Source organism: Trachypithecus francoisi, unplaced genomic scaffold (genome assembly GCF_009764315.1).
Source record: "Trachypithecus francoisi isolate TF-2019V2 unplaced genomic scaffold, Tfra_2.0 Lachesis_group12, whole genome shotgun sequence".
NCBI classification, from domain to species: Eukaryota; Metazoa; Chordata; class Mammalia; order Primates; family Cercopithecidae; genus Trachypithecus; species Trachypithecus francoisi.
The window spans coordinates 65,990,245-66,016,643 of NW_022681457.1; the positions used below are offsets into that span (position 1 = coordinate 65,990,245).

Genomic DNA, 26,399 nt, shown 5'->3' on the forward strand with positions numbered 1-26,399 from the left:
CTCACTGCAACCTTCACCTCCCAGGTTCAAGCAGTTCTCTCACCTCAGCCTCCCAGGTAGCTGGAATTACAAGCACATGCCACCATGCCCAGCTAATTTTTATATTTTTAGTAGAGATATGGTTTCACTATGTTGGCCAGGCTGATCTTGAACTCCTGACCTCAAGTGATCCACCTGTGTCAGCCTCCCAAAATACTGGGATTACAGTCTTGAGCCACCATGCCCAGCCAAGTTTCTTTCTTGCTTCTTTTTTTTTGAGACGGAGTTGCCCAGGCTGGAGTGCAGTGGCCGGATCTCAGCTCACTGCAAGCTCCGCCCCCCGGGTTTCATTCTCCTGCCTCAGCCTCCTGAGTAGCTGGGACTACAGGCGCCCGCCACCTCGCACAGCTAGTTTTTTGTATTTTTTAGTAGAGACGGGGTTTCACCGTGTTAGCCAGGATGGTCTCGATCTCCTGACCTCGTGATCCACCCGTCTCGGCCTCCCAAAGTGCTGGGATTACAGGCTTGAGCCACCACGCCCGGCCCAAGTTTCTTTCTTTACTGATGAGTTTTAGCACACATTTTCATATCATTTTTAGTTTTTGGAAATTCTTTATTTTTTTTTTTTTGAGACAGAGTCTCGCAATGTTGGCCAGGCTAGAGTGCAGTGGTGAGATCTTGGCTCACTGCAAACTCCGCTTCTCGGGTTCAAACGATTCTTCTGCCTCAGCCTCCGGAGTAGCTGGGATTACAGGTGCCCACCACCATGCCCCGCTAAGTTTTTGTATTTTTAGTAGAGACAGTGTTTCACTGTGTTGGCCAGGCTGGCCTTGATCTCCTGACCTTGTGATCAGCCTGTCTTGGCCTCCCAAAGTGCTAGGATTGCAGGTGTGAGCCACCACACCCAGCTGAAATTCTTTAGTGAATTGCCTGCTCAAATCTTCTGCCTGTTTTTCTGTTGAATTGTCTGTATTTTTCTTTTTTATTTTATTTTGTTTTTTTTGTTTTTGTTTTTGAGATGGAGTCTTGCTCTGTCCCCCAGGCTGGAGTGCAGTGGCATGCTCTCAGCTCACTGCAAGCTCCACCTCCTGGGTTCACACCATTCTCCTGCCTCAGCCTCCCGAGTAGCTGGGACTACAGGCGCCCGCCACCACACCTGGGTAATTTTTTGGTATTTTTAGTAGAGACGGGGTTTCACCATGTTAGCCAGGATGGTCTCGATCTCCTGACCTTGTGATCCGCCCGTCTCGGCCTCCCAAAGTGCTGGGAATACAGGCTTGAGCCACCGCGCCTGGCCGTCTGTATTTTTCTTAATAATGTGTAAGGGTTCTTTATATATTCTGCTTATGGGACTTTGCATGTTCTACAAACTACAAGTATCTTTTTCTACTCTGAATTGAATTTAGCTCTCTTTATGGTTTTCTTTTCTGTGAGCAGAAGTTTTTAATGATTACTGTAGTCAAATGTATCTATCTTTTCTTTTATGCTTCACACTTCTAGGGACTTAAGAAATTCTTCCTTAGCCTATATTTGAATCTTACATAAATGGAATCACCACATATGTATAGTCAGCCCTTCCTATTCGTGGATTCTGCATCCACAGACTCAACCAATCATGGATGTAAAATACATGTAGTTGGCCCTCTGTATTAATAGGTTGAGAGCCATAGTTGGTTTAAACCAACTTACTGTGCCATTTTGTATAAGGGACTTGAGCATCTGCAGATTTTGGTGTCTGCCATGATCCTGGAACCAAACCTCAACCCTCCTCACCCCTCCCACCTGGTACAGAGGGCCAGCTGTACATTGTTGTCTTTTTTAATATATCTTTGCCTGCCACAAGGCCATGAAGATATTCTCCACTGTTTTCTTTTTAATAGACGATTCTTGTTCCTTTCCATGAGAGAAAAATGTTTTCCTCTAACAGGCTAAATTTTTACTGTGATAAATTCAGATATGGTTAGCTTTATTCCTGTTATGCTTTGCCTCTGGTAGCATTTTTCAGTCTGAGGACTTACATCTTTTTTGTGTGTGATAGGAAATTCTTAGTAGTCATCTCTTCAAATATTGCCTTGTTACCATTTCCTTTTTTCCTTCTGTTAGACTGACATAAAACGTCTGTATTATCTCCTGTGTCTCTTACTCTTCATCTATTTTTCCATTTATACTGCCTTTATATATATTTCTTTGGCCTTCATTTGTGTTGATTTGCTAATATATTCTGTAACAATGACTTTTACACTTTTCAACCTGTCCATTAAATTTTTCCCTTAAAATGGTATAAACTATGTTTATAAACATAGTAGAATATATAGAATGTATATACATAAACATATAATTATGACAATAATCTTTACATCTGCAGACTTACATGTGCAAGAGATTTGTTAGGAAATACACTTAGGAATACCATTGCGGGATCTTGGTGTACATGCTTACTCAACTTGGCAAGGTGATGCCAAACTGTTTTCCAAGTGATGTATTAGTTTATGTGGGAAGTACTTTTGTTCCACCATCTCTCCTTATGATAAGATATTTTCATTTTTTGATAATCTGATTGATGAGTATGAAATCTTATTTTATCATTTTAAATTAAATTTCCCTGGTCGTTATTGAAGATAATTACCTTTCCATACGTTTATTGGTCATTAGTGTCTCTTCTGTGTAATGTCATTTTGATCCCTTTTGTATTAGGCTAATTTGTCTTTTTCCTAAGATTTGTAGGAATTCCTTGTATAAATTCTAGATACTCATTTTTGGTCAATCACATGGTTTGTAGATATGTTTTCCAGTTTACATCTTTTTTATTCACTTTTGTTATGATATCTTTTGATGAATAGTAATTATTTGTGTTAATATTGTCAAATTGTATGTTTAATGGTTAAATTATATATTGCTTGTAAACATTTTTTTTTTTTTTTTTTTTTTTGAGACGGAGTCTCGCTCTGTTGCCCAGGCTGGAGTCCAGTGGCCGGATCTCAGCTCACTGCAAGCTCCGCCTCCCGGGTTTACGCCATTCTCCTGCCTCAGCCTCCCGAGTAGCTGGGACTACAGGCGCCCGCCATCTCGCCCGGCTAATTTTTTGTATTTTTTAATAGAGACGGGTTTTCACCGTGTTAGCCAGGATGGTCTCGATCTCCTGACCTCGTGATCCGCCCGCCTCAGCCTCCCAAAGTGCTGGGATTACAGGCTTGAGCCACCGCGCCCGGCCGCTTGTAAACATTTTTATCTTTTTCCTGTATGCTTTATACTTTTTGGATCCTCAGAAACCTTTCCTAGCCCAATTTTCTATTTTAATTCCTAGATTTTTTTTTTTTTTTTTTTTTTAGACAGAAAAAGACAGGCTAGAGTGCAGTGGAACAATCACAGCTCACTGCAGCTTCTACCTGCTAGGCTCAGGTGATCCTCCCACCTCAGCCTCCTGAGACTGCAGGCACATGCTGTCACTCCTGGCTAACTTTTTATATTTTTTGTAGAGACAGGGTTTTGCCATGTTGCCCATGCTGATCTCGAACTCCCAAGAATTTTTATGTTTTCGCTTTCTTATTAAAGCCCTATGAATGCAACTTTAATTGATTTTTATGAATAGTATGAGATGCAGATCAGTTATTTTTCCTGTATAGAAAACGAATTGGCTGGGTGTGGTAACTTATGCCTATAATCCCAGCACTTGGGGAGGTTAAGGTAGGAGGGTTGCTTGAGCGCAGGAATTCAAAACCAGCATGGGTAACAGAGGGAAACACCACCTCCTAAAAAAAAAAATTATGTTTCCCTCTCAAATGAAAACTCCACCTATTCTTCACTGATCAACAATGCTCCTCTGTCATATATACAGATTTCTTATATGCACGGGTCTTTCTTGTTACATTGAGCCTTGTTATCCCTGCCTAAATTACTCATGTTTATATACGAAGTCTTGATTTCTGGTAGGACATATCCCTCCACCATTTCTTTAGGCGTGTTTTGGTTATACTTATCTCTGTGATCTTTCATACAGTATTAAAAATTACTTTATGTTTTATTTAAAATGTTGAGTTTTTAATATGTATAATTACATTGAATTTGGCCGGGTGTTGTGGCGCACGCCTGTAATCTCAGCATTTTGGGAGGCCGAGGTGGGCAGATCGGTTGAGGCCAGGAGTTCGAGACCAGCCTGGCCAACATGGTAAAACCCTGGCTGTACTAAAAATACAAAAATTAGCCAGGCGTGGTAGCGCACAACTGTAATCCCAGCCACTCGGGAGGTAGAGGCACAAGAATTGCTTGAACCCAGAAGGTGGAGGTTGCAGTGAACCGAGATTGTGCCACTGCACTCCCGTCTGGGTGATGGAGTGAGACTCTGTCTCAAAAAAAAAAAAAAAAAAATCAACAAAAGCAAACACAAAAATTAGCCAGGTGTGGTGGCGCACACCTGTTGTCCCAGCTACTCGGGAGTCCGAGGCATGAGAATCACTTGAACCCAGGAGGCAGAGATTGCAGTGAGCCAAGATGGTACCACTGTACTGTAGCCTGGGCAACAGAGCGAGATTCTGTCTCAAAAAAAAAAAAAAAAATTACATTGAATTTTTATATCACTTTAGTAGTAACTGATATCTTTATTATATTAAATCATGTCTGCCATTATCACAGTACTTTTCTCCATTTATTTAGGCCTTCTTGATGGTATTTCAGTGTATTTTTATAAACTTATCCCAAAAAAGGGCTTATAGTTCATTTGATATTTTATTTCTAGGTATTTTCTGTATGTTTTTGGGGGTCTACAAATGCAGTTGACTTGTTTATTGCATAGGGTATAGACAGAGATAATTCCAGCTGGAGTGTAGTGGTGAACCCACAGCTCACTGCAGTCTGGACCTCCTGGGCTCAAGCGATCTTCCTACCTCGGCCCCCCAGTAGCTGAAACTGCAGATGTGTGCCCCCATGCCCAACTAATTTTTAAAATTGTGATAGAAACCAGGTCTCCTTGTGTTGTCTAGGCTGATTTTGAACTCCTGGGCTCAAGTAGTCCTCCCATCTTGGCCTCCCAAAGTGCTGGGATTACCACACCTGGCCCAAGATAAGCCTAGTTTTGGCAGAAGGCACAGGAAATGGGATTCTTTTTTTTTTTTTTGCGAGGGACAGAGTCTCGCTCTGCCACCCAGGCTGGAGTGCAGTGGCTCATTCTCGGCTCACTGCAACCTCCATCTCCTCGGTTCAAGCGATGCTCCTGCCTCAGCCTCCCGACTAGCTTGGATTACAGGCATGTGCCACCACACCCGGCTAATTTTTTGTATTTTTAGTAGAGATGGGGTTTCACCACATTAGCCAGGATGGGAGGAAATGGGATTCTTAACACCAAGAGAGATTGGAGCAATCTCTTGCTTGTGTGTGTATTTACATACATGTGTACATACATACATATATGTATATATACACAAATATGTGTGTATATTCCCCCCGCCGGTTTTTGCACGTCCCAGCCTCCAGACAATCTCACAGCAGCAGCAGCAACAGTGGAAGCAGTGGGGGCCTGCAGGTATCTCAAACTACAAGGGGTAGGAATCTTCTTTTCCTATTAGAGTTGCTGTGGAGTGAGCCCCCATTACTTTTTTTCTCTGTTTCCTCCTGCCATACCCAGGCATAGCTATAGAAAGTATACAGCAGAGGGAGGTAACTAAAACCCCAGCATTATGACTGGAGAACTGAACAGGGGAGCTCCAGGGAACTAGAAAGTATCAAGAAGATCCCAGAAAGGAACAAGTTCAAAAAAGCAACCCATGTTCAAGTTCAAAAAACCCAAAGTTGGCCCCGGCATGGTGGCTCACGCCTGTAATCGCAGCACTTTTGTAGGCCGAGGTGGGTGGATCACCTGAGGTCGGGAGTTTGAGACCAGCTTGACCAACATGGAGAAACCCCGTCTCTACTAAAAATACAAAATCAGCTGGGCATGGTGACACATGCCTGTAATCTCAGCTACTCGGGAGGCTGAGGCAGGAGAATTGCTTGAACCCGGGAGGCGGAGGTTGGGGTGAGCCGAGATCATGCCATTGCACTCCAGCCTGGGCAACAAGAGCGAAACTCCGTCTAAAACAAACAAACAAACAAACAAAAAAGCCCAAAGTTCAAAAAAACTCAGTTTTTAGGAACTCTTAGGCTCATTTTTGCCTGAATATATGTGGATCTGTCCCTAAATAACATATCAAAGACTTTAAGAACTAAAGTGTAAGTTTCAGATTGGATTGGATGGTGCACACAGTGGACAAATCCAAATAACACTGCAAAGGCCTTGAAAACTGACACTGGAGTCACAGTCCACACAAGGCTTGTTGGAACTTGCAGCCTGAACCCAACACGGTCAATACCTATTAAAACAAAAGTATCAACCATCTCCATAGGATTTATTTTATGTTTTATTATTTTTTAATTTATTTATTTTTTCTGAGACAGAGTCTCGCTCTGTCGCCCAGGCTGGAGTGCAGTGGCGCGATCTTGGCTCACTGCAACCTCTCCCTCCTGGGTTCAAGGGATTCTCCTGCCTCAGCCTCCCCGAGTAGCTGGGACTGCACACATAGTGGCACACGTCTGTGGTTTCAGCTACTCGTGGGCTAAGGTAGGAGGATCACTTGAGCCCAGGAGGTCCAGACTGCAGTGAGCTGTGGGTTCACCACTACACTCCAGCTGGAATTATCTCTACCCTATGCAATAAACAAGTCAAATTAACCACTAAGCCTAGCTATTTTTTTTTTTATTGTTTTTTTATTTTTAGTAGAGACGAGGTTTTACTATGTTGGCCAGGCTGGTCTCGAACTCTTGACCTCAGGTGATCCGCCCGCCTCGGCCTCCCAGAGTGCTGGGATCACAGGCGTGAGCCACTGCGCCCAGCCAAGAATTTTAATTAGATGTATCTTGGTATAATTTCTGAAGTTCAAAGAAACAGAAAACTCCACTAAAGTAACAACCTAGTGACTCAGGGTGTATCCTATACATGTTTGTGTTTGGTGCTGCCCCTGCAGTTCTCTAAAGTTCTGAATTAGTTACCAGCCTCAAGCTATCAGGGGATTTAATATGGAAATCTGGATTTCTGGTTTTCTTTGGAGAGCTGGAAAGCAGCACTGGACCTTCATTCTTACATGACAGCTGTCTCCTGGATTTAACAAGCACTTAACCCCTTTGAGAAGGAGTGCAGGCTCTTTCACTAACCACTGTCCCCACTATTGCCTACTCCCACACAGACCCTGAGGGCACAGCCTGAGCTGCAACGTACATTTGCAATATTACTTTCCTTAATTTCACCTTCATTACTGAAGGATATTTTTGCTAGATATAAAATTCCGAGGCCGGGCGCGGTGGCTCAAGCCTGTAATCCCAGCACTTTGGGAGGCCGAGACGGGCGGATCACGAAGTCAGGAGATCGAGACCACCCTGGCTAATATGGTGAAACCCTGTCTCTACTTAAAAATACAAAAAAAAACTAGCCGGGCGACGAGGCGGGCGCCTGTAGTCCCAGCTACTCGGGAGGCTGAGGCAGGAGAATGGCGTAAACCCGGGAGGCGGAGCTTGCAGTGAGCTGAGATCTGGCCACTGCACTCCAGCCTGGGTGGCAGAGCGAGACTCCGTCTCAAAAAAATAAAATAAAATAAAATAAAATAAAATAAAATTCCGGATTGACAGCTCTTTTTTTCAGCACAATAAATTATTGTTCCACTTTTTTCTGGCCTCCAGAGTTTATGAAGAGTAATCTAGTCATTCAAATCATTGTTTCACCTAAAAGAAATACATTATTTTTTTACAGTTCTTTCACGATTTCTTTTGTCTTTCATTTTCAGCAGTTTGATTATGATATATCTGACTATGGATTTCTTTGGGTTTATCCTATTTCGGGTGGCTGAGCTTCTCAAAATGGCTTTGTTTGTTGTATCTTTCACCAAAATTAGTAAGTTTTCAGCCATTATTTTTCAAATCTTTTTTGAGTCCTGTACTTTCTCTTCTTCTGAAACCCTGATGACTCAAATGTTAAATCTTTTCTTGTTCTACATTCCCAGAGGCTTGTTCTTTTTACATTTTCCATCTTATTTTCACTGTTATTCATATTAGCTAATTTCTTTTGAACTATCTTCAAGTTTATTGACTTTATTACCTCCATTCTGCTTTTGAGCCTAGCCAGTGGTTTTTATTTCGGCTCCTGCACTTTTCAGTTCTAAAATGTGTTTATTCTTCTTTATATCTTCTACTCTTTTGCTGAAACTTTCTATTTTTATATTGGTTTGCAGAGTGTGCATGATTCCTTGTTCAAGCATTTTTAAAATAGCTGCTTTAAAGTCATTATCTGATAATTCCAACATGAATCACCTTTATTTTGGTGTCTGTTGTCTTTTGCTATGTGAGTTAATATTTTCTTCATTCTTCATATGTTGAGTGATTTTGGATGGTATCCTAAGGCATTCTGAATATTATTCTGTAAGACCCTAGATCTTCTTTTAATCCTATGGAAGCCAGGCACAGTGGCTTATGCCTATAATCCCAGCACTTTGGGAGGTCGAGGTGGGCAGATCACTTGAGGTCAGGAGTTCGAGACCAGCCTGGCCAATGTGTTGAAACCTGTCTTTACTAAAAATATAAAAACATTAACTGGGTGTGATCTCAGCTACTTGAGAGGCTGAGGCAGGAGGATCTTTTGAACCCAGGAGGCGGAGGTTGCAGTGAGCTGAGATCACGCCCCTATACTCTCACCTGGGCAACAGAGCAAGATTCCATCTCAAAAAAAAAAAAAATTTAATAGGCTGGGTGCGGTGGCTCACGCCTGTAATCCCAGCAGCTTGGGAGGCCAAGGTGGGTGGATCACAAGATCAGGAGTTCAAGACCAGCCTGGCCAAGATGGTGAAACCCCATCTCTACTAAAAATACAAAAGTTAGCCAGGCGTGGTGGTGCATGCCTGTAATCCTAGCTACTTGGGAGGCTGAGGCAAAAACAAAATGAAACAAAAACCACTTTCCTCATATATATTGCTCAGCAAAAAGGGAACCATCTGAGTACTAAGAGTTTTCATCAACCCTGGAAATTTGTTTTATTAGGGTTCTATATCATTGCCATATTTTCCTTCCAGAATTCATATTTTACATTCATTTTATTTCTTACGTCAATTTTTCTTCCCTGTGACTTACTGTTTTCTGTCATCATTTTCATCCTTCTCTGAAAGTTTTTTAGACGATTCATTCCAGCTTTTTCCCTAGCTTTATTGAGGTATATTTGGCAAATACAAATTATATATATTGGCTGGGTGTGGTGGCTCAAGCCTGTAATCCCAGCACTTTTGGGGGGCCGAGGCAGGTGGATCACCTGAGGTCAGGATTGTGTGACCAGCCTGACCAATATGGCGAAACCCATCTCTACTAAAAATACAAAAATTAGCCTGGTGTGGTGGTGCATGCCTGTAGTCCCAGCTACTTGGGAGACTGAGGCAGGAGAATTGCTTGAACCCAGGAGGCAGAGGTTGCAGTGAGCCAAGATCGTGCCATTGCACTCCAGCCTGGGCAACAAGAGCGAAAACTTTCTCAAAAAAAAAAATATATATATATATATATTTACAGTATACAATTAGGTGTTTTGATATATGTGTACGCATTGTGAAATGATTACCATAATCAAGCCAATTAATGTATCTGTCACATCACACAGTTACCAATTTGTATATATGTGTATATGGTAAGAACATTAAGATCTACTCCCATAATAAATTCCAAGTATATAATACAGTATTATAAACTATAGTTACCATGGTATACATTCTGTACTGGTATTACTATTAATGGTATGTACTTACATGGCAGTACATACTATTAATATATAATGCTGTATATTAGATCTCCAGAAATTTTTTATTCTGCATAACTGGAACTTTGTACCGTTTGACCAATATATTATTTCCTCCATCCCCCAACCCCTGGCAACCTCCATTCTACGCTCTTCTTCTATGAGTTCAACGTTTTAGAGTTCATATATAAGTGAGATCACTGCAGTATCTGTCTTTCTGTGCCTGGCTTATTTCACATATGCCCTCCAGCTTTATCTATGTTGTTGAAAGTAACAGGATTTTCTTCATTTTTAAGGTTTAATAATATTCCAGTGTTTGTGTATTTGTATATATACACACACATTCCATTGTGTGTGTGTGTGTGTGTATACATATATACACCCACACATCACATTTTCTTTATCAATGTATCCATTGATTCCATATCTTGGCTATCATGAATGATGCTGCAATGAACATAAGAATGCAGATATTTTTTCCCCATACTGATTTGATTTCATTTGGATATATACCCAGAAGTGAGTTTGCTGGGTTATAGGGTAGTTTTGAGAAACCTCCATGCTGTTTTCGGTAATGGCTGTTTCAATTTATGCTAACAGTGTACAAGGATTCCCTTTTTGCCACATCCTTTCCAACACTTGTTATTTTTTTGTCCTTTTGATTATAGCAGTTCTGACAGGTGTGAGAGGATTTTGTTTGTTTGTTTGTTTGTTTGTTTGAGATGGAGTCTCACTCTTGTTGCCCAGGCTGGAGTGCAGTGGTGTAATCTCGGCTCACTGCAACCTCTGCCTCTCGGGTTCAAGTGATTCTCCCGCCTCAGCCTCCCAAGTAGCTGAGATTACAGGTGCCCGCCACTATGCCTGGATACTTTTTGTATTTTAGTAGAGATGGGGTTTCGTCATGTTGGTCAGGCTGGTGTCGAACTCCTGACCTCAAGTGATCCACCTGCCTTGGCCTCCCAAAGTGCTGGGATTATAGACCTGAGCCATGGTATCCGGCAATGAGGTGATATTTCATTGTGGTTTCAATTTCCATTTTCCTGATGATTAGTAATGTTGAGTGTTTTTTCATATACCTATTGGCTGTTTCTATGTCTTCTTTTGAGAAATGCCCACTTTTTAAATTGGGTTATTTGTTTTCTTGTTACTGAGTTGAGTTCCTTATATATGTTGGATATTAGCATCTTACCAGATACAAGGCTTGAAAATATTTTATCCCGCTCTGTGGATAGTCTCTTTACTCTGTTGTTTCCTTTGCTGTGCAGAAGCTTTTTAGTTTGATGTAATCACATTTTTCTATTTTTTGCTTTTCTTTTCTGTGTTTTGGGGTCATATGCAAAAAATCATTGCCTAGACTGATGTCATGGAACTTTCCCTCCTCTGTTTTCTTCTAGTAGTTTTATAGTTTTGTGTCTTATGTTTAAGTCTTTAATCCATTTTGAGTTCACTTTTGTATATGTATGTGATAGGAATTCTATTTTATTCTTTTGCATGTGGACATCCAGTTTCTCATCACCATTTATTGAACTGTCTTTTCTCCATTGTGTGTTCTTGGCATTTTTATTGAAAATCCAATGACCATAAATGCAAGGGTTCTGTATGGATTCTTGGTTCTGTATTCTGTTCCATTGGTTGATGGAACCAATAGACCATTGGTTGATGTGTCTATTTTTATGCCAGTGCCATGCTGTTTTGATTACTGCAGCTTTGTCATCTGTTTTGAAATCTATCTGATGTAGTGATGCCTCCAGCTTTGTTCTTCTTGTTCAAGATTACCTTGACTATTCAGGGTCTTTTATGGTTCCGTATGAATTTTAGGATTGTTTTTGCTGTTTCTGTGAAAAGTACCTTTGGAATTTTGTTAGGGATTCCACTGAATCTGTACATTGCTTTGGGTTGTATGGACATTTTAACAATATTAATTCTTCCCATTTATGAATACAGAATATATTTTCATTTATTTGTGGCTTCATTTTTTTTATTATACTTTAAGTTCTGGGATACATGTGCAGAATGTGCAGGTTTGTTACGTAGGTATACACATGCCATGGTGGTTTGCTGCACCCATCAACCCGTCATCTACATTAGGTATTTCTTCTAATCCTATCCCTCTCCTAGCTCCCCACCACACCCTTTTTTATTTAATCCAATTTTTTTTTAGACAAGAGTCTCACTCTGTTGCTCAGGCTGGAGTGCAGTGGTGTGATCTCAGCTCACTACAATCTGTGCCTCCCGGGTTCAAGCAATTCTTCTGCCTCAGCCTCCCGAGTAGCTGGGACTACAGGCACATTCTGCCACGCCCAGCTAATTTTTTTTTCTTTTATTTATTTATTTTTTGAATTTTAGTAGAGATGGGGCTTCACTATGTTGCCCAGGCTGGTCTTGAACTGCTGAGCTCAGCCAATCCACCTGCCTTGGCTTTCCAAAGTGCTATGATTACAGGCATTATCCACCACGCCTGGCGTGTCTTCATTTTTTTTTTTTTTTTTTTTTTTTTTTTTTTTGAGGCAGAGTCTGGCTCTGTCGCCCAGGCTGGAGTGCAGTGGCGCGATCTCGGCTCACTGCAAGCTCCGCCTCCCGGGTTCACGCCATTCTCCTGCCTCAGCCTCCTGAGTAGCTGGGACTACAGGCGCCCGCCACCGCGCCCGGCTAATTTTTTGTATTTTTGGTAGAGACGGGGTTTCACCATGGTCTCGATCTCCTGACCTTGTGATCCGCCCGCCTCGGCCTCCCAAAGTGCTGGGATTACAGGCGTTAGCCACCGCGCCTGGCGTGTCTTCATTTTTTTTAATCAATGTTTTATAGTTTTACGTATACAGATTTCCTTTGTTAAATTTTTTCCCAAGTATTTTATTCTTTTTGATGTTATTATACATGGGATTGTTTTCTTGATTTCTTTTTCTGATAATTTGTTGCTAGTGTATAGAAACAACTGATTTTTGTATCTTACTGAATACACATACATTTATAACTTTTTTTTTTTTTTTGAGACGGAGTCTTGCTCTGTCACCCAGGCTGCAGTGCAGTGGCGCCATCTCGGCTCACTGCAAGCTCCGCCTCCCAGGTTTACGCCATTCTCCTGCCTCAGCCTCTCTATTAGCTGGGACTACAGTGGCCTGCCGCCACGCCCGGCTAATTTTTTGTATTTTTAGTAGGGGTTTCACCATGTTAGCCAGGATGGTCTCAATCTCCTGACCTCATGATCCACCCGCCTTGGCCTCCCAAAGTGCTGGAATTACTGGTATGAGCACACTGAGCTGTAAATAAATAACATTTATTACTTCTAACAGTTTTATGGTAGATCCTCTAGGGTTTTTTTGAATTTGGATGGCTTTTATTCCTTTTTATTGCCTTAAATGAATAAAAAGGACTTTTGGTACTATGTTGAGCAGAGTGTCAAGAGCAGACATCCTTGTCTTGTTTCTGATCTTAGTGGAAAAACCTTTATCTTTCCAATGTTGAGGATAATGTTAGCTGTAGGTTTGTCATATATGGCCTTTATTATGTTGAGGTAGATTCCTTGTACACCTAATTTGTTGAGAGAGTGTTGATTATGGAAGTATGTTCAATTTTGCAATATTATTTTTCTGTGTCTACTGAAATGATCATATGGTTTTTGTCCTTCCCTCTGTTAATGTGATGTATCACATTGATTGATTTGCTTATGTTGAAACGTCCCTGTATCCTAGGAATAAATCTCCCTTGATCATGGCGTATGATCCTTATAATGTGCTGTTGAATTCCATTTGCTAGTATTTTGTTGAGGATTTCTGTATCTATGTTCATCAAGGATATTGGCCTGTTATTTTCTTGTAGATTTTTTGCCTGGCTTTGGTATCAGGTGAATACTATCCTCATAAAATGAGTTTGGAAGTGTTCCGTCTTCAGCATTTTGGAAGCGTTTGAGAAGAATTGGAGTTAATTCTTCTTTAAGTGTTCGATAGAATTTACTTGTGAAGCCATCAAGTCTTTGTCTCTTCTTTATTAGGAGGTTTTGGATTACTGATTGAACTATCCTACTCATAATTGGTCTGTTCAGATTTTCTCTTTCTTCATGATTCAGGCTTGGTAGTTGTATGTTTCTAGGAATGTATCCTTTTTTTCCTAGTTTATCCAATTTGTTGGCATATAATTATTCATAGTAGTCGCTTATGATTCTTCATTTGTGGTGGTGGTGTTGTTTTAGAGATGAGGTCTCTCTCTGTTGCCCAGGCTAGAGTACAGTGGCATGATCATAACTCACTCTGGTTTTGAACTCCTGGGTTCAGGCAGTCTTCCTGCCTCAACCTCTCAAGTAACTGGGCCTATAGTTGTGCACCACTCTGCCGAGCTAATCCTGTCTGTTTTATGGTGTCTTTGTTCCTATCTCACTCTTTCTTTCTGATTTGATTTTTTATGGTGGTATGATTTGATGTCTCCTTGTCTTCAGTGTATCTACTAGAGAGTTTTTCTTTGTGGTTACCATAAGGCTTACATAAAACATCTCATAGTTATAACAGTCTATTGTAAGCTAATAATAACTTAAGTTTAGGCTGGGTGTGGTGGCTCCCACCTGTATTCCCAGCACTTTGGGAGGCTGAGGTGGAAGGATCGCTTGAGCCCAGAAATTTGAGACCAGCCTGGGCAACATAGTGAGACCCTGTCTCTACCAAAATGTTTAAGGATCTCTTGAGGTCAGGAGTTTGAAAGCAGTCTGGCCACCATGATGAAACTTTGTCTCTACTAAAAATACAAAAAATTAACCAGATGCGGTGGCAGGCACCTGTAATCCCAGCTACTTGGGAGGCTGAGGCAGGAGAATTGCTTGAACCTGGGAGGCGGAGGTTGCAGCAAACCGAGATTGCGCCACTGCACTCCAGCCTGGGAGACAGAGCAAGACTGTCTCAAAAAAAAGTTAACCAGGTGTGGTGGTACACATCTAGTTCCAGCTACTCAGGAGGTTGAGGTAGGAGGATCCTTTGAGCCCAGGAGGTTGAGGCTACAGTGAGAACTCTGGCCTGGGCTACAGAGCAAGACCCTGTTTCTCAATAATAATAATAATAGTAATCATAATAGCTTAACTTTGACCACATACAAAAGTCTGCATTTTTCCACCTACATTACGTTATTGATGTTACAATGTACATCTTTTATATATTGTGCATCTATTAGCAAATGATTGTAGGTTTATTTTTAATACCTTTGTCTTTTAACTTTTTTTTTTTTTTTTTTTTGAGACAGAGTCTTTCTCTGTCACCCAGGCTGGAGTGCAGTGGCACGAATTCAGCTCACTGTACCTCTACCTCCCGGGTTCAAGCAATTCTCCTGCCTCAGCCTCCTGAGTAACTGGGATTACAGGCACATGCTACCTACCCAGCTAATTTTTATATTTTTAGTAGAGACGGGATTTCACCATATTGGTCAGGCTTGTGTCGAACTCCTGACCTTGTGATCGGCCCGCCCCAGCATCCCAAAGTGCTAGGATTACAGGTGTGAGCCACTGTGCCCAACCTTGTCTATTAACTTTTATACTAGAGTTAAAAGTGATTTATGCACTATTATTACATTATCAGAGTATTCTGAATATAACTATATTCATACCTTTACAATGAGTTTTATATTTTTATATTGTTAGTGTCCTTTTCTTTCTACTTGAAGAACTCTTTTTGGTGTTTCTTATAAGTTAAATCTAGTGTTGATTTCCTCTCACGTCTTTTGTTTGGGATTCAGTGATCAAATTAAATGCCTTATAGCTATCAGAGAAAGATTGTATGATGTACTTTTTTTTGTTTTTTTGGTTTTTTGGTTTTTTTTTGAGGCAGAGTCTCACTCTGTCGCCCAGGCTGGAGTGCAGTGGCGCGATCTTGGCTCACTGCAAGCTTCGCCTCCTGGGTTCACGCCATTCTCCTGCCTCAGCCTCCGGAGTAGCTGGGACTACAGGCGCCCGCCACCTCGCCCAGCTAATTTTTTGTATTTTTAGTAGAGATGGGTTTTCACCGTGTTAGCCAAGATGGTCTCGATCTCCTGACCTCGTGATCCGCCCACCTCGGCCTCCCGAAGTGCAGGGATTATAGGCTTGAGCCACCGTGCCCCGCATGATGTACATTTTTACCATATCATCTAGTATGATTTCAAACTACCTTACATAATTCAGAACGTTATTCCACAAAAAGATTGAGTACCTATTAGTGTCACACACTTGATGGTTTTACAGATGATAACAGTGTTTATTGACGTTTCATAATTTGTCTATGGCCTCTCAGCTAGTTAAAAAGTCCAGAATTGGCCGGGCGCGGTGGCTCAAGCCTGTAATCCCAGCACTTTGGGAGGCCGAGACGGGTGGATCACGAGGTCAGGAGATCGAGACCATCCTGGCTAATATGGTGAAACCCCGTCTCTACTAAAAATTACAAAAAACTAGCCGGGCGAGGTGGTGGACGCCTGTAGTCCCTGCAACTCGGGAGGCTGAGGCAGGAGAATGTCGTAAACCCGGGGGGCGGAGCTTGCAGTGAGCCGAGATCCGGCTACTGCACTCCAGCCTGGGCGACAGAGCGAGACTCTGTCTCAAACAAAAAAGAAAAAAGTCCAGAATTCAGACCTCTTTTACAACCCTAAAGCCTTCAGTTTTCTCAACCACCTTGCTATACTCATTTTTTCTTTTCATCATAGCTCATTTCGTAGTCATTTCTTTGTCCATGGATAAGTGATAACAATACTAGCTGAGATCCTGTCCCTCTGTAACCAAACCAAGCTATTTCTTTTAAAAATGTATTTGTATTACATGTATATTATAATAGTTTACAAAGCTGTACCTTCCTTACCCCTCCATTTCCTTGTCTAAGAGTCAGTGACTTTCAAGTCTTCTAGCTATTCTCCCTGACTTTATTTTTTTTAGGAGTCAAGGGGTCGGGCCTAATGTCCCCACTTTTGTATGGAAATTCTTTTTTTGTGTGTTGTCTGTTCGTTTGTTTGTTTGAGACGGAGTCTCGCTCTGTTCCCTAGGTTGGAGTGCAGTGGCGCTATCTTGGCTCACTGCAACCTCCGCCTCCTGGGTTCAAGCAATTCTCCTGCCTCAGCCTCCTGAGTAGCTGGGATTATAGGCGCGCGCTACCACACCCGGCTAATTTTTGTATTTTTAGTAGAGACGGGATTTCACCATTTGGGTCAGGCTGATCTCAAACTCCTGACCTCGTGATCCACCTGCCTGGGCCTCCCAAAGGGCTGGGATTACAGGCATAAGCCACCGTGCCTGGCGGAAATTCTTCCGTGGTATTTACAAACATTAATCCCAATCCTCACAACAGTTGTAAGGGCTATAATTCCTATTGTATTAGACAGAAAACTGCAGGTTTGGAAAGTTGAACTGATTTGCCCAAGAAAACAAGGCTTATAATTATTCAAGTTTGAGTATAAAATGCATGTAACTGAATCTAGTATCTCTGATCTGTCAGTAGCATACAATGCCTTCCATTTTACTCTCTCTCCTTTTCTTGAAGCTACAAATGTCTTTTCTGCCCATCAGTCATCACTACTATAGTGCTCATGTACTTATTAAGTCCTCTCTTCTCTTTAACAAAGGCCAGCATCTCAGAATTACAAGACAAACTCTATTTTCATCAAACCCCAAACGTATATCATATCTGTGCACAAATGAGTCCTACCTACCACTCATACTATGTTCATTCCACTCTTGACTTCTTAAGCTAGACTTTTTTCTGGATGGCTACCCTCTAGTTCCTTATCATTTTTTAAAAAGCTCTGGACCTCCAGTTACAGAATCCAGACCAGGGCTATCCAAGAGAACATTCAGTGGTGTTGGAAATGTTTTATATTTGTGATGTTTAGTACAGACTTCCAGTACAAAAGCTACCAGCCAAGTTTGGCTGTTGAACATTGGAGATGTGAATAGTGTGACTGAGAAACTGAATTTTCAAGTTTGGCTGTTTATTTCAAAATAAAATGCACACTTCATTTAAATTATTTGAAATTTTGAAAACGACATGTAGCTAGCGGCTACCGTGTTAGACAATGCATATCTAACCAGGGGCTGGCAAACTTTTTCTTTTCTTTTTGAGACAGAGTCTCGCTCTGTCGCCCAGGCTGGAGTGCAGTGGTCGGATCTCAGCTCACTGCAAGCTCCTCCTGCCGGGTTTACGCCATTCTCCTGCCTCAGCCTCCTGAGTAGCTGGGACTACAGGCGCCCGCCACCTCGCCCGGCTAGTTTTTTGTATTTTTTAGTAGAGACAGGGTTTCACTGTGTTAGCCAGGATGGTCTCAATCTCCTGACCTCGTGATCCGCCTGTCTCGGCCTCCCAAAGTGCTGGGATTACAGGCTTGAGCCACCGCGCCCAGCCCAAACTTTTTCTTGAAAGGCAAATAGTAAGTATTTTAGGTTTGCAGTTCACACATTCTGTGTCATAACTACTCACTTCTGCCCTTTTAACACAAAAGCATCCATAGGCAATACGTAACAAGTATGGCTAATAAAACTTCAGTTATAAAAATCGGTGCAGGGCCATAGGCCATAGTTTACTGATGCCTGGGAATTTTCCATTAGGCGTATTCATTTCATCCTGACAATAGCCCTGTTAACGATGTGATTGATTATTTATTTATTTATTTATTTATTTATTTATTTATTGAGACAGAGACTCACTCTGTTGCCCAGGCTGGAGTGCAGTGGCGCAATCTCGGCTCACTGCAACCTCTGCCTCCCGGGTTCAAGCAATTCTCGTGCCTTAGCCTCCCCAATAGCTGGGATTACAGGCTCATGCCACCATGCCCAGCCAATTTTTATATTTTTGGTAGAGACAGGTTTCACCATGTTGGCCAGGCTGATCTCAAACTCCTGACCTCAAGTGTTCTGCCTGCCTCACCCACCCAAGGTGCTGGGAGTACAGGTGTGAGCCACCATGCCTGGCCATTTCCCTTATTTTACAATTAATACTGTGGGATCCTATTATATGTCCCGTGTGTGTATATGCAATGAGACATTTTGTGTGTATATGATTAGAGTCATCCTTTAACAAGGGAGATAGGACTAAGGCATGTGTGTATTTAGAAAGCTTCCCAAAGTAATCCTGATCTGTAGCAATGTTTGGGAAGCAGTGACTTATTTTGTTTTCCTAATCACTACCCTCATCTTATTAGGTAACCTGTCTTCTAACTCTCTTGTTTCCTCATTCATTTGTTTAAAAAAATCAGTGAAATTCTCCTATATTGATTGAAGTTTTGTTTCTCCCAAATAAGAAAAACATGAGTGAATTACTTTCATATTTTCTTTCAGTCCTAGAATCAAGATGTGAGACCAAGAAATTATTTCTGAAGAAAGAAATTTATGAAATAGAATCAACCCAATGGGAAATAATGGAAAAACTCACAAGACATGATTTTCAGTGCTGTAGTTTCAGAGATGCTTGGGATTGTAATATCCAGTTTGAGAAACAACTCGGCTCTCAGCGGGGATATTTCAATCCATTGGTATTCACTCATGAAGATCTGCCCACTTTGAGTCAGCATCCACCCTTTACATTACAGCAAATCATTAATAGTAAAAAGAAATTCTGTGCATCTAAAGAATATAGGAGAACCTTTAGACATGGCTCACAATTTGCTACACATGAGATAATTCATACCATTGAGAAGCCCTATGAATGTAAGGAATGTGGAAAGTCCTTTAGACATCCCTCAAGACTCGCTCATCATCAGAAAATTCATACTGGCAAGAAACCCTTTGAATGTAAGGAATGTGGGAAAACCTTTATCTGTGCCTCAGACCTTACTCGACATCACAGAATTCACACTGGTGAGAAACCCTATGAATGTAAGGAATGTGGGAAGGCCTTTAGTAGTGGTTCCAACTTCACTCGACATCAGAGAATTCACACGGGTGAGAAGCCTTATGAATGCAAAGAATGCGGGAAAGCCTTTAGTAGTGGCTCAAACTTTACTCAACATCAGAGAATTCATACTGGGGAAAAACCCTATGAATGTAAGGAATGTGGCAATGCCTTTAGTCAGAGCTCACAACTTATTAAACATCAAAGAATCCATACAGGTGAGAAACCTTATGAATGTAAGGAATGTGAAAAGGCTTTTCGTTCTGGCTCAGACCTTACTAGACATCAGAGAATTCATACTGGTGAGAAACCCTATGAATGTAAGATATGTGGGAAGGCTTATTCTCAGAGTTCACAGCTTATTAGTCATCATAGAATTCATACTAGTGAGAAACCCTATGAATATAGGGAATGTGGAAAGGACTTTAATTATAACCCACAACTTATTGAGCATCAAAATTTGTACTGGTGATGAGCCAGAATATATGAAATGTGTAGGGAGGCTTTTAATTATGGCTCAAAACAATTTATCTTGTTAATAATTTCCCTAGATGGAATAATGTAGAAACATTGTATTTGTGGACTACAGCTTATTCAGCCTGGGAAAAATAATGTTGGAGAAACACCCTATGATAGAATATATTTTGAAAACCTTAACTAAATGCTCACTTCTCTTGACATCAGATAGTTCAGTCTGTTGTACTGAAAATGACAGCACTTTTTTTTTTTTTTTTTTTTGAGACGGAGTCTCACTCTGTCGCCAGGCTGGAGTGCAGTGGCCGGATCTCAGCTCACTGCAAGCTCCGCCTGCCGGGTTTACACCATTCTCCTGCCTCAGCCTCCCGAGTAGCTGGGACTACAGGCACCCGCCATCTCGCCGGCTAGTTTTTTGTAGTTTTTCATAGAAATGGGGTTTCACCGTGTTAGCCAGGATGGTCTCGATCTCCTGACCTCGTGATCCACCCGTCTCGGCCTCCCAAAGTGCTGAGATTACAGGCTTGCGCCACCGCGCCCAGCATGACAGCACTTTTAACACCTTTCTAACCTTCTTAAACATCAGAGAATTTTTGTAGAAATGTAGTCCTGTGGTTTTCATTTTTTCCTGTAATTTGTCTAACTGTTACATTCTTAAAAATACCTTTAGTATCTGGGAGAAATGACCTCTTTATTTCTGAAGATGGCTTATTCCTTTCGTTCTTTATAACATTAAGGCTTTCTTACTGTAAAAATGTTCATGAACAACATTTTACGTAATAGAGATCCTTCAATATCTTCATGGTGTTTTGTTGTGTTACTGTAATATCACTTATGAAATCCTACTGGTGGATATCATAGTCTCCTCTAGATATTTTGCCATAATACATGCCAAAATACAAGTCCCTGATGGACATTCTCCCTAAGCGCATATTCGTATCATATCTTTTAACTGCAGAAATAGTGTGTGAATATATTTTCCTTATAAAAGATGCAAACATTACAAAAAGGCAAATGTACCCTTTGACCATTGTCTTGTGTCCATTCCCTTCCCAAAGTATAGTCTTTATCGGTTTATTGTTTATTGCTGATCATTTTTCTGTTGATATATACATGCGTGTCTCAGTAAACATTAGAAAATGGGGGATAATTCTAATACCTACCTCATAATGCTTTGTGAGGGTTAAATAAATTAAGACCCATAAAGTGCTTAGCAGTGTGCCTGACGTGATAAAGGCATACTCACTGAATGTTAGTCATCATTATTATATTCATTGTCATCAGTATTATTATTTGTAGAAAGGCTTTTTAACTTCTGCAGAACATAGTCACCATTAGGCAGGGTAATTGACTGAAGAAAGACCCTTTTTGAAGGTAACAAGTTAAGAAAATTTCCCATCATCATGTACTTCCTGTTGAACATGGAATAATCCTAGCTGTTGGTGGGGAAAGTACTGTGAATAATGTGTGTGAAGGACTTTATACCGGAATACTCTTTTTGCCACATTATATATGCAGTAAAAAAGAAAAGAGAACATAAACAAAATATTGGTGCACTGAGGAAAAAAAGTATGAAAAGAGAAACAGCATCATATTTAAAAAACGGACAGAGATAGAAACATAGTTACGGATTTAAAAGGTTATGTTAAATATAATGCTTTTTTCTGATATGTTTGAAAATTTAAACAAAATGTTTTTTAAGGCAAGTATACATCAATATTGACTCCAAGAAAATTAGGACTCTTAGAAGACTCTCATAAACACAGAGAATGGGAAAAATTAGCATGTGATCAATTAACTATTACTAATGAAGCACCAAATCCAGTTTCTTTCTAAGGAAAACTTGATCAAATGTTCAAGGAACTATTGCAGTTAGATAGAAGTACACATCTTGGCTCACACCTGTAATCCCAACACTTTGGGAGGCTTCAGTGTTAGGATTATTTGAGGCCAGGAGTTTGAGACCATCCTGGCCAACATGTTGAAACCCCATTTTTAGTAAAAAATACAAAACTTAGCCAGGTGTGGTGGCACATGCCTGTAATCCCAGCTACTGGGGAGGCTGAGGCAGGAGAATCACTTGAACGCAGGAGGCGGAGGTTGCAGTGAGCCAGATCACGCCACGGCACTTCAGCCTGAGACAGATTGAGACTGTGTCTCAAAAAACAAACAAAAAAATGTGCACAGTGTAGCTTTGTTTGGGGTTAAGTTAGTGTTTTGAAATGGGCCTTCCCTGTGCTCAAAGCATGCTTAGCAAGCAGCTCCCCACACTGGACAGATCGCATGTGTGGAAGGATGAAGTTTATGTCTGTAGAACTGTTATTTTATGCCCCACTTCCTTTTTTCTTAGATCCTGTGTAGACGGGTCTCTCTGAACGTTGTGTTACTTTACTGGCATAAGGAAGTAAAATATTTCATAATAAGTTTGAGAAAGGTAGAGTGAGTAAAATATCTGCAAATGAGAGAATTACTAAAAATGGACTGTTGTAATATTTTGCATTATCAAAATGAGAATTGCCCAATGAAATTTTTTTTACTTTCTTTTGTTGTGTGCTTGTAAGTCTTTAAAGTTCCTCATCTAAAATTAGAGATAGTGCATTTGCACCCAAATTAATGAAGCAATACCATTAAAGAAAAAGAAAAGGGACTGGGTGTGGTGGCTCACGCCTGTAATCCCAGCACTTTGAGAAGCCAAGGCAGGTGGATCACGTGGTCAGGAGTTCAAGACCAGCCTGGCCAATATGGTGAAACCCCATCTCTACTAAAAATATAAAAATTAGCTGGGTGTGGTGGTACGTGCCTGTAGTCCCAGCTGCTCGGGAGGCTGAGGCAGGAGAATTGCTTGAACCCGGGAGGCGGAGGTTGCAGTGAGCCGAGATCCTGACCGCACTCCAGCCTGGGCGACAGAGTCTCAAAAAAAAAGAAAGAAAAAATGATTATCTTTGCTCTTCTCCATTCCTCATTGCCTTCCCTCTGTCCATTTTCTTCTGAATAATGTTTAAAGATTGTGTATGTTACCCATATATATCTTCATACTAAAACATTAACACACAATTATTTATTTTATTATGTTTTTACAGAAAAAATGGATAACTATACATTTCCCTGTAATTTGCTTTTTTACATTCAGCTGTACATCTTGGATTTTCCTTCAATAGATGATGATCTAACAGTCTTTCTGATGGTTGCAGTATGTTCCACAGTATTCTTTACCAATGCCTTTTCAACCACTTTCCCAATTGTGATATTATGGACTGTTTGCGCTTTTTTGCCATCTAAAAGTAATGCTGCAATAAACACTTTTTTTTTTTTTTTTTTTTTCTGAGACGGAGTCTCACTCTGTAGCCGGGCTGGAGTGCAGTGGCCGGATCTCAGCTCACTGCAAGCTCCGCCTCCCGGGTTTACGCCATTCTCCTGCCTCAGCCTCCGGAGTAGCTGGGACTACAGGCGCCCGCCACCTCGCCCGGCTAGATTTTTGTATTTTTTTAAGTAGAGACGGGGTTTCACCGTGTTAGCCAGGATGGTCTCGATCTCCTGACCTAGTGATCCGCCCGTCTCGGCCTCCCAAAGTGCTGGGATTACAGGCTTGAGCCACCGCGCCCGGTCTTGCAATAAACACTTTTGTATTCTCTGTTTTATTTCTGTAAAATAACCTTCCCAAGTCATTTCCAGTGTATTTGTTTTGTTTTGTTTTGAGACAGAGTTTCACTCTTTTTTTTTTTTTTTTTGAGGTGGAGTCTCGCTCTGTCACCCCGGCTGGAGTGTAGTGGCCAAATCTCAGCTCACTGCAAGCTCCGCCTCCCAGGTTCACGCCATTCTCCTGCCTCAGCCTCCCGAGTAGCTGGGACTACAGGTGCCCGCCACCTCGCCCAGCTAGTTTTTTTGTATTTTTTTAGCAGAGACGGGGTTTCACCGTGTTAGCCAGGAGGGTCTCGATCTCCTGACCTCGTGATCTGCCCGTCTCGGCCTCCCAAAGAGCTGGGATTACAGGCTTCAGCCACCGCGCCCGGCCGAGTTTCACTCTTAATTGCCTAGGCTGGAGTGCAATGACGCCATATTGGCTTACCACAACCTCCGCCTCCTGGGTTCAAGCAATTCTCCTGCCTCAGCCTCCCAAGTAGCTGGGGTTACAGGTATGCGCCACCACACCTGGATAATTTTGTATTTTCAGTAGAGACGAGGTTTTTCCATGTTGGTCAGGCTGGTCTCGAACCGCCGACCTCAGGTAATCCGCCCGCCTCGGTCTCCCAAAGTGCCGGCATTATGGCCGTGAGCCACCACGCCCAGCATCATTTCCAGTGTTTTCTATGTTTCCTAGGAAGGTTTTGCTTCTAGAAGATTTCAGAGGGCAAGAGAATAAAGGTACAGAGTGCAGTTTTTCACATGTGATTCTGAATGTGTATACACAGATTTAATCTTTTAATACATCAAGAATTGATTATACAATATAATGCAGGATGTCAGACTTGTTTCTATCCAGGAATAAAACCAATTGTGCCAGAAGTAACTATTATTCACCTTTCTCCTACTGAATTAAAATACTATCAGTTGTATATTAAATGCTATACATCTATTTCTGTTCCCCATATTCTAGCAATCCTCGACACTTTTCAGTAGCTTTTATTACTTGGAAATAAATGTGTTAATATATAGTTTATTATTTGCAAATAAAGACATGTTTCTTTATGAGAATTTTTGACGTACTCATTTTCCAATGAAAAACACATTAGGATTATATTTTGAATTTCTTCAGTTTTAAATACAGAGTATCCTAACTGAATAAACGATTGACGCTGAGTGGATATTCATTAACACATCTTGAGGTTTCTTTAATAACTCCTCATCCTCCTGACCCTCTAATATCTAATAATAACACTATCTACTGTAATGTCCCACAATACTTAAAATATGCTAGTAATATTTGAAAATTTATTAGAGTTCTGCTTATAAGGTGATAGATTCTCTTGGGCTCTATAGTCACATAATCTGCAGATAAAGGTGACATACCTATCACAATATTTTTATATCTAATTTTATTTTATTTATTTTATTTTATATTTATTTTGAGACAGAGTCTCCTCTGTCGCCAGGCTGGAGTGCTGTGGTGTGATCTCGGCTTACTGCAACCTCCGCCTCATGGGTTCCAGTGATTCTCCTGCCTCAGCCTCCCGAGTAGCTGGGACTACAGGGACCCGCCACCACGCCGAGCTAATTTTTGTACTTTTAATAGAGACGGGGTTTCACCATGTTGGCCAGGATGGTCTTGATCTCTTGACCTTGTGATCCGCCCGCCTCGGCCTCCCAAAGTGCTGAGATTACAGGCGTGAGCCACTGCGCCAGGCCCATCTTATTTTATTTTCTTATTGCATGTGCAGACCACAGACCTGGTGAGAGTGGGTATTGGGCAGCACTTTCTTTCTTTCTTTCTTTCTTTTTTTTTAAACCATACTTCACTCGTTTTTTACAACAGAGCTAGTTTTGAGATGTTTTTTACTTCTTCCTATTTTCAGCCCTACTCTTGTTTGTGTTTTATAAGAGAAATGACTTATTGCCTTGGTAAAATGTGTTAAAACAGTGTGTATATTACCTCCCTTCATTGGACCCTTAATGTCTCCATGATCTCTAATACAGCCTATGATTTTCTATTCCTACTTTATAGAAAATAGATTTTCTATTCCTATTTTCATTCCTGTGCCCAGTTCTCCCCTGAAATACATCCCAATATCTAGAGTTCAAATGCAACTTTAGGATGTGCATTTTTACTCCAGATTCAAGATGCCTCCTTCAATAAGTCATTACCAACAAAGATGCTGTGTTTCTCAACTAGCCTAGAAATCAGGGGCAAGGTATGACTGACTACTATCCACAGAAAATGACACTGTTCCTACCACTGCCACCTGTAAACCTAGCATCACCTATCACCCAGATGGAAGACCCATCATCCCTGTTCTTTTATGTCATTGTCTTGCTGCACTGAGATGGGTGTGTTTGAGTGGTGGAGCCTCAGTTCCTTGCCTGTGCATTAGCTGCCAGGGAGGCTGGAATGTATTTTCAGTTTATCTAGTCAGAATCAGCCTCTGCTTCTTAAGGATGGATGTTTGCCATCATAGCAAATATTGGGCAGCCAGATAAATGAACAGTGTTCACAGGATGGCATTCCATCAATATGCATAATTCTTCTCATAACTGAAACTTAAACCTCATCTAAAATAATATAGCCATTCCTCATTCAACCAAAAATGTGATCTGTGAGGATTCTGTGTAGATATTCTGTAATCTTACTCTAAGTGTAAACTACAGAAATAACAGTTTCAATGCAATCCCTATAAAAATACCAA

General features: G+C 41.2%; 1 protein-coding gene and 1 long non-coding RNA gene across 5 annotated transcripts in view; one reads left to right on the forward strand and one right to left on the reverse strand.

Annotated features, from left to right (window-relative positions):
• The window catches only part of LOC117092416 (zinc finger protein 566), a 42,611-nt gene extending 22,207 nt beyond the window's left edge, over positions 1-20,404 (forward strand). For 2 of the 4 annotated variants that reach the window (XM_033225949.1, XM_033225948.1), the window contains one exon: positions 19,035-20,403. In XM_033225949.1, coding sequence (XP_033081840.1) covers positions 19,035-20,059 — 1,025 coding nt within the window. In that variant the 3' untranslated portion in view covers positions 20,060-20,403. Of the gene's footprint in view, positions 1-19,034 lie in introns of all 4 variants that reach the window. The other 2 variants (XM_033225947.1, XM_033225950.1) reach the window with 2 other exon arrangements.
• On the reverse strand, positions 1,886-18,183 carry LOC117092419. Its single transcript, XR_004440808.1, has 3 exons — positions 18,108-18,183; positions 5,565-5,571; positions 1,886-1,897 (listed from the first exon to the last, which is right to left on the reverse strand). It is a non-coding gene; the product is annotated as an uncharacterized LOC117092419 (long non-coding RNA).
• Positions 20,405-26,399: the final 5,995 nt, after the last annotated feature.